We start from the raw sequence: 11796 nt of genomic DNA on the forward strand, positions 1-11796 counted from the left end.
CCAAAGACTAGAATCAAAATGTGTGGGATTAGTTAAAACAGCAACAGGAATTAGAAAAGGAATGGAGATGGGGGAGGAATAGGGAAATATGCTCAGGCACCAAAGCAGAAAGAGAAAAGAAAATGGCCAAAAAGAACATTTAGGTTTTTGATGCAATTGCACAAACCTGAGCTTCCTCTAGTTGGCAGTGTAAACCCTCAGTGTCAGAAGTCAAAGGGCCATGAGTCAACAAATCATTCCTAAAATCCTCAAGAGCATCATAGTGGTCCTGGAGTTTGCCAATGCACTCCAGGTAATTCTGAGTGGAATATCTCTGCAAAAATTAAAGATTAAACAAATGTAGTCTTTCTTAGTTACCTGCAATACGTGTTAAAATCATTAAAGATATGTCATACCAAAACAATTTGATTTTTGAAAGATTGCACATAACTACTGTTCCGTTTTCAAATTTTCCATTGTCTTCCAAGTCCACATGGTCCATACATGAACAAGAATTTGTGAATTTAAAAGGCATCAAATGTATTTAGCTATATTCCGTCCACTGGATTACAGCTATGCCCATACACACTGAAGTTGTAAGGAGTGTTTCAGCCTGAGCCGGTGTTTAAATAACGCACAAGAGGTGATAATATCAAGTGGTGTATTAGTCTAAGCATTAGCCCTATTGTTACGAGAGGCCAGGAGGACCCTGCTCCTTCTGGATGGACACTGAACTGTCCAGAGGTGTTGCATTAGTGGCAGATCATAAAGAGACTGACTTCATATGTTGGTGGTTGCTTTGTGTGTGATTGTAAGAAACTAGGGTGGAATTGGGGATTATTAATGATAGGGATAAAATTATATTTTTAAAAAAGGTTTCACAATACAGTGTGATCAGTCAGAACACTGGTTACTTAAAGGAACATTTGTGAACATTCAAAACCTTTGTGATGCTTCACTGATATATAACAGTAAAATATAGACCCCTTTGTTCCTCTATCAATGATACCCTGGGCTCAGCACTGCAGAAACCACAACCTGAAACCTTTGGAGGAGGGTAGAAAACCCTGGGATAATGAAGGCTACAGAGTCACTGTGTGCACTAAACTAGTTCCTTATTACGTGATCATTCATCAATGTTGTAAAAGACTTTAAAATACAAGAAACAAACATAGGCCGTTTATAAAGTATATAAAGCTTATAAACAATAAATCAATAATATTTACTTGACTTACTCTGAGATTGACTTCCTCTGTGGCTGGGGGTTGCTGAGGTGACAAATCTGACTGAAAGACTTCATCTTCATAGCTCTCAATGCTTTTTAGAAGCTGTTCTTCATGTCCCTGAGATGTGTCCCCCAGTAGACCACTTAGGTTCCCCAACATTGCTTTCAAAATTGTTGGGTCTTTGCATGCAGACATTCCTTGGATGACCTCCAGGAGATGTGACTGTGCCAGTAGTCTCTGAGATGGGAGGCTTTCACTCTCATTAAGTAGACATGTCTCTGGACTTTTTCGCTCATGCCTTTGCAAGTCTCTGAGCAAATCTGGATCTCTGTTTTCAACAAGGCCCTGAAAGGCTTCACACTCACTAGAGTGACCTTGTTGAGCTGCAGGCACTGTGATATTCTGAACATGATGAGATATGTTGTCAGTGGCTTCTATTCTCTGGATCTCTGTCTCATCAGTCCCTTCCTTGGTTTTTGGGACTTCGCTAGAATAGGTGCGGACATCCCTGTCTCGATTTAATTCTGAGGAAATGTCCCTCAAATCTTGTGTCTTAGCTTCATCGCTATACGTTTGTATATCATCACCTGTGTTTTGGAGTTTGTCAGATGAATTAGATAAAATAGAGGCAGGCTGCAATCCAGTGGATTTTGGTGGGTGATTTTCCTCGTTGTAACCTGAGTCTGAACCTACATTCTTATCTTGTACATTAGTTACACTTGTCATATCTTGTCTAATCTTAATGAAACTGGATGAATCTGACTCACATCCTGGCATCCTGGACTTGACGGCAGTTGTCTCAGATTTATCAGTGGCCTGAGACGATGAGTAGTCAGGTAATCGATCTTGCTCGACTAACTGCTGGGTGTTATCATGAGTTACATCTGCCCCCAACATGAAGGAAGGTACCAAAGATGTAGTTTCTCTGGAGGAACCTTGTACTATGTTCTTCGATGTAGATATTTCATCAATGTCATCCATTAACTTGCTGTCAATACTGGTCGAAACATGAATGGACTCTTTAGACTCCTGCAAGCCTTCAGGGTCCTTAAATGCTTCTGAATTGCATTTATGCCCAGGTCCTTCCCTGCTCATGCTGTCCTCTGGTTGATGAAGATCTTTGTTGTTAAATGTTGTGTTACCATCTTGTGTGTAAGACAGTGCATTCTCATCCTGACGTTCCTCACTTTCACTAAAGGTCACGTTAATTTTCTCTTGACATTTTGTCTTCTCTAATGACTGAGGCAATGTGGCATATGAGGGTAGAGAGGGTGTATGGTCCATCAACACATCGGCATCATCATCAGTTGAGAATGAAGTGTTTAAGTTCATAGAATTTCCATCACTGCTGCATGGACTTGCCATTTGATTCAAGTATGATTCACTAACTGCATCATGACATTGTCCTAAGTTTAATAAACTGTCTGATTTCCTTTCTTCAGAGAATATATCATTTTCAGATGAGCAAGAGTCTCTCTGGGCAGTGCTGACCATTATGTTTACCTCTTCCTCTTTATTTGCAACGTGTAATACATTGGATGATGGATCAGTGTACAAAGTATTGGTGTCACTGCTCAACGACATTTCATCATTTTCGCTGTCTTTTTGTGTAACATTCCCCAGTGACGAAGAAGCTCCAACATGTTCAAATTTGGTATTAAATTCATCTTGAAGACCCTCAGTCTTGAGATCCTGAAAGTCATGTGTGAGCTCAACTTGACTAATCACATTTTCTGCCTCTGGATCTAAACCATTCATCTTGAAAGTGGTATCATCAACTGTCCTTGCAGTGTATGAGTCTGGTGTTGTTTCTGTTGGCTTCTCTACTCTTCCCACTTGAAATTCAACACCTGTCTCTTCAAAACTGACCGTGTTTTTGTCAGTTTCTTGTTTAAACCCAGTATCAGTTTCCTCATATTTCAGTATGTCCAGGCAGTAGGCATCAGAAACACTGCAGATACTTTGTTCTCCTGGATCCATAATAGCCTCACGAATCAGTTCTGAATTAAGGACACTGCTGACTCTGACTATGTCACCAGCTTTCGGGACCTTCTCACAAACCTGAGCAACATTCATAGTTTCTCCAGAAGCTGACTCACAGAAGCCACCCAGGAAGTTCTGCTGCTCCATGATCTGCAAAGCCAACTGAGATATGGAGCCTTGCTGCACAGAATCTTTCAGCACTGACATAGTGCCAGTCGCATTATCCTTGATATCTTTCTGTTGAATCTGCAATGAGAGAACTTCTAACACAGTCTCTTCATCTATGAGGCCCTTCTCAACAGCAGCATTAAGGTCATATCGTTTTCCAGATGTAATATCTAAAACTCCTTCCTCTTCTACTTTGGTTTTCAGGAGATTAACTGCATAGGCTCTCTCAAGCTGGTCATCACACACACCTTCACACTGTGTGTATTCAGATGTTATCTGTACTTTTTTATCAACTTCAGTGCAGTCTGTATTGCCTTCGTGTTCTGCTTGGTCTATATTGTCTGTGTGAATATGGTGTATTTGACTTTTTGAAAGTGGTATTGTTTCAGTGGATTTAGATTCACAACACAATGATGATGAAGTCTCTGACTCTACAGTAGGCTGAGCTAAAGTATAGACAGCACTGTTAGTCTGGTCCTTAGAGGATGTATCTGAAAAGCATGATTGTTCTTGGGCACTTGTGTTTTGAAGACTTGTGTCAATTTCAGCAACATAGCCCTTATGCTGACAGTTAAATACTTCTCCTGAAGCTGAGATGAGGTTGTTGGATTCAGTAATTATGTTATTCACACAATCTACATTTCCTACATCCCCCTCAACAGATATCTCTAAATCACTCTCTTCTGGAATTATGGCTAGAGGCTCATTAACGTGCATGATGCGAAACTCATTTACATCTTGAGGGATGTTAACATCAAAAAAGGAATGCAAATCTGAAATCTGGATTTCCATGACAGGTTGAGCTAATACACTGACAGAGTCATCTGTCATTTTGTCCTGGCATTTTAACTCATCTTTTATAGGAACTTCTTCTGAAAGTGTTGTTTCCTCTTGGGCACCTAATTTATTATCAGTAATTGAGGTCTTACGTAAATCATCCTCTAAGGAAGTGCTAAGTGCTTCTCCTAAATCTGAGATAATATGAGCAGAACCGGTAGTTAAAGACATCTTACTACCTACATTATCCTCAGGCCCCCCTACAGAGTTCTCTAAACCACCCTCTTCTGAAATTCTCTCCACAAGCTCATTCACATTCAATATTTCCTGTCCATTAGGATGTGTAATGTGAAATTCCTTTACATCTTGAGGGATATCCTCATAAATAGCTGAATCATGCAAATCTGAATGTGAAATCGGCATTGCTATTGAAGACTGACCTAATGTTTGGACATTTTCATTTGTGTGGTACATATGGAATGCATCTGAAAGTGTGGGTTCCTCGGGTGCCATTTGATTTATATGAATCTCAGCAACTGAACTTTTATGAAAATCAGTGTCTGACAAATAGTTAATCATTTCTCTTGAACCTGAGATAAGCTGGTCAGAAACAGCATTCAAAGATTTTATACCATCTTCATTTTCATCAGTATCCTCTTTAGAGATCTCTAAAGCACCTTGTTCTGGAAATCTCTCTTGGAGCTTATTAATATGTTGGGTTTCCAAATCTTTTACACCTGTAACATAAGCCTCATTCACAGCCTGAGAGATATCTTTGTTGAGAGTTGAATAACACTGACTGTGATCTGACTGTGGGGTCTGCACTCCAATAGCTTCCTGAGATAAATTGCTGAAATCATTCTTAAATATTTCTTCTGAAACTGAAGGGAGCCTGTCAGATCCAGTAGTAAAAGGTTTTGTACAATCATCATTTACTTCAGCATCCTCTATAGAGCTCTCTAAACCACTCAACTCTGGAATTCTCTCTAGAGGTTGATCGAAACATTTGATTCCCAGTTCATTTGTATGTGTAATGTGAAAGCTATTCATATTCTGAAGGATGTCCTCATCGAGAACTGAAGAACACAGTTCTGGTTGTGACATTTGCATTCCTATAACTGGCTGAGCTAATTTATTGATGTGGTTGCTTGTGTGGTATGTAGATAATGATTCTGAAAATGTGGTTTCCTCAGAGGCATTTTGATTTATTGGAGTTTCAGCCTTTGAAGCTTTATAATAACTATTGTCTGAGGAATTGTTAAATATTTCTTCAGAACCTGAGATGAGCTGGACAGATCCAGTAGTCAAAGGTTTTGTACAATCTCTATTTCCAACAGCACCCTCTATAGAGATCTCTAAACCACTCTCTTCAGGAATTCTCTCTAGAGGCTGATCATTACACATGATTTCCAGTTCATTAGTGTGTGTAAAATGAACCCTATTCATATCTTGAGGGACATCCACATTCAGAGGTGAATGGCTCAAATCTGACTTTAAATTCTGTCTTCCTGAAACAGGTTGAGTTGGTAAACCATCATCTGTGTGGTACATAGTGAACAAATCAGAATGTGCTGTTTCTTTTGTGGCTTCTTGATTAGTTTCAATCTCACAAACTGAAGGTTTAATTAAATCATAGTGCAAATGACTGTTACATACTTCTGCTGAAACTGAGGCAGATGTGTTACATGCAGTAGCTCCAACAGAATCTTCATTTCCATCAGCAGTGGTCTCAGAAGAGATCTTTAAATTGCTTGCCTCATTAATTCTCCCTAATGATTTATCAATATGCATACTTTTTAAATGGCTAGTGTTTGTAACGCGAGTCTCTTTAGAATCCTGGGGGATGTTTTTATGCTGAGGCAAATCATACAAATCTGAAGGTGACATCTGTGTTCCGTTTCCTATGGCGTCATTTGTGAAGAACATAGAAAATGCATTTAATTCAGGGTCACTCTGATTAGTTTTGAAATCGGGATTTGTAGGCTTAGGTGAACCACAGTCTGAAAAAGTGTTCATTATTTCTTCTGAACTTGAGATGAACCTGTCTGAATCAGTGGGTTGAGATTTCATACAGTCTTCACTGCCTTTAGCACCATTTATAGACATCTCTAAACCACTCTCCTCCACAATTCTCACTCTGGGCTTATAAATATGCATGATTTCCTGAACATTAGTTTGAGTATTGTCAATGTCTTTCCTATCTTGATGGATTTCTTCATCACACAGATCTGAATATGAAATCTGCTTTCCTATTTCTACAGCATAATCTGTATGGAACTTGGGGAATGCATCTGAAAATGTAGTGTCTTCAAGACCACTATCAATAGTATTTAAGTCGATATTTGAAGTCTTATGTGAACTAATGTCTGAGGAAGCATTCAGTATTTCTTTTGAACCTGAGATGAGTCTGTCAGATCCAGTAGGTAAAGACTCACTCCGAACGTCCGTCCCATCAGAAACATTTGAATCGTTTTCTTCCGAAATTCTCCTCAGCAGTCGCAAGGTATATTCAATCTCCCTATGCAAGATTCCCAAGCTGTCATTGTTTGTAACATTGCTTTCATGGGCATCTGGAGATGAATTATCCATGGTAGTTTGTGAAGAGTCTTTCACTGCAGTGTCTTCTTCCCTTTCTGATATTTCTACAAGTACTTTAGCCATTTTATTTAACTGTCTATCAAAAATCAAAAGCCTCTGGCCTGATTTGGGATCCATGTAGCTGTTCATCATTAGATAGGAAATAAATAACTTCTTTGACTCTGAAAAAGATGGTTCATTTACACTGGTTTCATCAGCATCCATTCCATCACTGGATCTCTGAGAGCCTTGAAGATGAATCTCACGCATAACCAGCCAATTGGAGAACCTGTCACTGAGTTCATCGATGTCAGGGAATGCATCCGGTATCTCTAACGTCTTCAACAATACTTTTGTGCAAGTATCGATCAAACCATCCCGTACAGCAGAGTCAATATTAACCACCTCCGAGTTTTCAGGGATGTATAATGCTGCAATCTTATGGCGGTGGCAAAGAAGTTCAGAAGCCAGTTTATCAGTGATGATTTCATGCTGTAGAGATGTTGTGACTGTGAGGATTTCTCCAGAGTGAGGCCACAGGAGGCCCATAAAACACTTCTGTTTCTCCAGAACTAACAAAGCACTTCTAGAGCTCATTAAGTCGCACTGTACAGCTTCGTCCACTGTCAGTCTTGCCCCGCTATGTGGGTTCACAATGCCACCGTTTTTGCTTTGTTGGCTCAGAATTCCACTGGCAGTGTCCTGATCAATAAGTCCTTCAGTCAGAGCCTCCTCAACTGTGAGTTTGTGGTTTGTTTGAGGGTCGATTATGCCTCCTGCAAACAGCTGTGCGCTCAGTAGCCTCAGCATGGTCTCTCTGTCTATCAGGCCTTCATGCATAGCCCTCAGAATGCTGATGTCCCTTCCAGATGTGAGAGATATTGTCCCATCTTTCCCTGGCTGCACAGGCAGCAGACGAAGCCCTGTCTCTTCATGTACAATGCTTCTCTGCATGAGCTGAACAAGAGAGACTTTTTCAGCTGTGTTTGGATCAATCAAGTCCTTCCAAGTATTCTGCCTTTGCAATAACTTAACATAAAGACAATTAGGAATCAGGCCAAACTGGAGGGCCCTCTGTAGACTCAAGTAATCTCCAGTGTATGTCAAATGTAAGCCTCCAGTGGCTAACTGAATTTCAATTATCTTTATGGCTAGATGGTCAGAAATAGCCCCATCTTTCAAAGCTGCTACCACTGGCAGAGGTTCCGAAGCATATAATGGCCCTTGAATGCATTTGTTGGCTTTATTTAGGTCTTGAAGTTGCTCATACATGGCCTCATCTACAAGGTTGTGTTGGAAGGCATCCTCCAAGCCCAGGCACATGTGAAATGCAGGTAAAATGAGTTCAGATGTTATAAGCTGAGCCTCTAGAAGACCGAGCCCTGTACTCTGGTCGATGATACCATTCTGCACCGAGCGACACACAGAGAGGATTGCTCCAGTTCGCACTTCTAGAATACCTTCAATGACTTGGAACTCCTGCAAAATGAGAAACTTGCATCACAACAGGGTCTACAGCAAATAAATGTAACATATGTGCAAGTTACAAGCCTCAAGTAATCAAGTTAAGCACATACTCACCAATCACACAGTTCAAATTCAAGAGTGCAATTCAAAATTTCAACAGCAAGAAGAGTAGAATTAAAAGCTGTCATGCATCTGTGAACACAACTTCCAGTATTTTGCAAAGGACAAAGTTGGTTAGATACAACACATTGAGCAAAACTGCAGTGTCTTGAAAACCTTTAAAGTATGAGAAGAAGCTCCTGGAGTTTGCTGTGAAGTCAGAATGAGGCTGGGTGATATTAAAAACTCATGCTAGGCAATGTTTACAGCATACTCAGTTTAACATTGTACCGTAAGGTGATGAGGAAACAGTCTTAAACCTGCATAAACAATGCTAAGTCGTCAGGGATGAGTTTCAATGGTTAGTGTGACTTTGAAACTTTGATTACAGTACTGTGCCAGATATGCTGAGGTTTCAACAGCCATGCAGTAGAAACAAATGCATCTGTCACACATAAACAAACAGAAACATTTAACTGCCTGGTAATTTATTTGGCTGACAACATCCATCACACCTTTTCAGCAGAGGGCGCCTGGTCTCCACTTTGCTGAGACAGTTCACTGTAGGCCTGGTGGAGGGATTTCAGCTGTTCTTTTGTTTCACGCTTCTCTTCCTCAGTCATTCTAAACACAGAGGTAAAGGAATCAATGGGAACTGCATTAAAAATAAAGCTTATGACATCTCCATAGAAAAGCACAATAAAATAAGGTGCTTTTAGAGCAACTCTACATGAAGATTAGAGTGAAGATTAGAAAGGTATAAATTCCACCAAGATCAGCTATGAAGCATCATTCACAGACTCATTCATTCATTCATTATCTGTAACCGCTTATCCAATTCAGGGTCGCGGTGGGTCCAGAGCCTACCTGGAATCATTGGGCGCAAGGCGGGAATACACCCTGGAGGGGGCGCCAGTCAAAATTGAGTTTTCAGTCAAAAGTGCATTACTGATGTAGAAAAACTAAAGTCTGCCCATAAGGGAAGGTTAAAAGGGAATTGTTAAAGAAACAACATACTTGTCACTGTGTTTTGTTAACAATAGTTGAGTACTCCTCAAAGCTTCTGCAATTTGTTCTTTCTTTGTCAGAACTTCTTCCATTGGAACCTGAGGTAATAGAAGAAATGTGGTGAACAATTGGTTCAATTTGTGTAATACAATCTAAGACATATTATTACTCTGCATTTTATATTGTGGTATTAGATTGCAATAACAAACGAATAACAGAAGTATGCTGCCAACAGGATTCCCTTATGCAATATGTACGTATATAGATTTATGTATATATATACGCTATGCAGATCAAGTAGACATTGGCTTTGGTGCAAAGGACTTGTACTAGGGCTTGGAGTAATGGTACTTAAAGAGCACTTACTAACTACATGTTTTGTTACAAATCTTGATTAAATTGGATGTTGATCACTGCTCTCATACATTTAGTAGTGTTTTAAATTGGCCATTTTTCATATTTCTATTCCAACTTAGTGTATGTAAGACAAAAACGCAATGCATATAATAATGTATCATGACAATTTCTCAAAGTCAGTGATGGTATATTTTTACTCATTTGATTGCCAACACTTAGTCTGATCCTCTAACATATTTCCTCTGTTTTATCTTTAGTTTTTTTTTTAAATGTTTAATAAACTGTAAGAGACAAGAGCCAACAGTGCCACCTTTAAAACACTATCATGGATACAATTATTTTTATTCAGGGTTTCCCAAACTACATTGTTTAATACATAACTAGAAAATTAAGACATTTTATTTATTTGGGTGTGTGCATTTTTTATTTATTTATTTTTTTTAAATTGTATTATTTTACAATTGTTATTAATACTAAGGTCGATGAGTACTCTGCACTCTCTCATGGCTGATAATGTAAACGACGTTGTGGTGTCAAATGCATTCTAATTAGGGATAATTTAAAATTTTCAAAAATACAGTGCCAGAGGCCAGAAAAAGGATTTTCATTAGGACCCCACAGCCAAGTGTCAGTGCTAGTGCTAGATTAATATCCCTGAATTCCACACAATTAAAATGTGCAGTAACTAAACTTGTCAAATTATTTGGTATGTATTTGTAAGAAATCTGATGAATGAAATGCTCACTATACCTAGACTATCAGATAACATTTTGAAGAGTTATTACATCATAACTTTTAAACTGTATTATATGTATATATATATATGTGTGTGTGTGTGTGTGTGTGTGTGTGAGTGTGTGCTTATGAATATATTTATTTATTACAGTTCAAAAGTGTATATATTGATTCTAATATACTGGCCCTCTTTCATATTTGAGCTTATAAATAAGGGGTCAAATAAAATAAAGGGTGTCCAGAATGAATATTCTAAAATATAAAATAGAAATATATACAATATAATTTACAATGCTGACAAATAAGCTTCTGCTTTTATTGCAGTGTTTTATTCATAGCTTGTGAGCTTGTTTATTCATAGCTTGTGAACATAAATGCAAGACAAGACAAAAATAAACTGCTCATGTTGGCTATTTAGGAGTGTTTACCAATGAGAGAAAGATCATTTTGAAAAACTCTTTTAAGTAGTTTAATTGTGTATGTCTATGTGCAGGGTATATATTTAATTGTGCATATTGCTGCCTTGTTTATCACTGATCAATATTTATACAGGGTACATGTGTGTGTGTGTGTGTGTGTGTGTGTGTGTCCTTGATTTGCATGCTTGTGGAACTTTCAATTTAATTTCCTCTTTCATCTTAAGAGGATTCTGCAACATGTAACCGAGTCTACAGCAAAAAAGATGAATAGATCATAGATAAATTAAAAACTCAAACTTAAGAGCAAAGCATAAAAATATACACAATCCAGTACTTTATTCCAAACATTGTACATACAACATTTAATATGCTTTCAACACTTTGTCAACTGTGAGTATGTGACTGCTTGTTTGAAGTCAGTCCCGACAGCTCTCAAGGACCTGTAATTCTGGAAAATGAAATTATTAGTACAAATATCTTCAAGCAAAGTAGAATTAATTACCTGATGCTTATTACTGCTCTCTGTACTGCCTTTATCATCACTTAAAGCCTTCCCATCTGTGTTCTGGTTTGTTTTCATATTGGACATCCAGTTCAATAACTTGTTAACTTTACTGGTATGCTCTTTCTTCTCCTCTTCAACAGATTTCTGAATTAATTAAACAAAAACAAAAAAACTTGAGGGGTGAATAGTTAAAAATAAAAAACGAACACACAAATGTGCTTTGACATCTAATATAAAATTATTGAGTATGTATACTTCCAAGCCATTTTCCTTAATATTGTGGGAAGTGCATTTATAATGGAATCATGCTCAGTGAATATTCCTTAGACTTTTATGTACTTGTGTAGAGAATGTATAAAACATTTTTGAAAGTATCCATATACATGTATACACATTTTAAAAGGAAACTACATCCACAATGATCAGGCATATATGTACTCATTGTACATGACTTGAACATACATAAAATTATTTAACCACCTAAAACTGTTCCTGG

The 11796-nt window shown here is 38.3% G+C and overlaps 1 protein-coding gene across 1 annotated transcript in view; it reads right to left on the reverse strand.

The window, feature by feature from the left end:
- The window catches only part of dst (dystonin), a 194724-nt gene that overhangs the window by 73092 nt on the left and 109836 nt on the right, over window positions 1-11796 (reverse strand). Inside the window, exons 39-41 of the mRNA XM_066678377.1 lie at window positions 11298-11444; window positions 9294-9382; window positions 8792-8900 (exon numbers count right to left, since the gene is read on the reverse strand). Coding sequence (XP_066534474.1) covers window positions 8792-8900; window positions 9294-9382; window positions 11298-11444 — 345 coding nt within the window. The remainder of the gene's footprint in view (window positions 1-8791; window positions 8901-9293; window positions 9383-11297; window positions 11445-11796) is intronic.

The sequence above is a fragment of the Hoplias malabaricus genome, chromosome 8 (genome assembly GCF_029633855.1).
Source record: "Hoplias malabaricus isolate fHopMal1 chromosome 8, fHopMal1.hap1, whole genome shotgun sequence".
Lineage (NCBI taxonomy): Eukaryota > Metazoa > Chordata > Actinopteri > Characiformes > Erythrinidae > Hoplias > Hoplias malabaricus.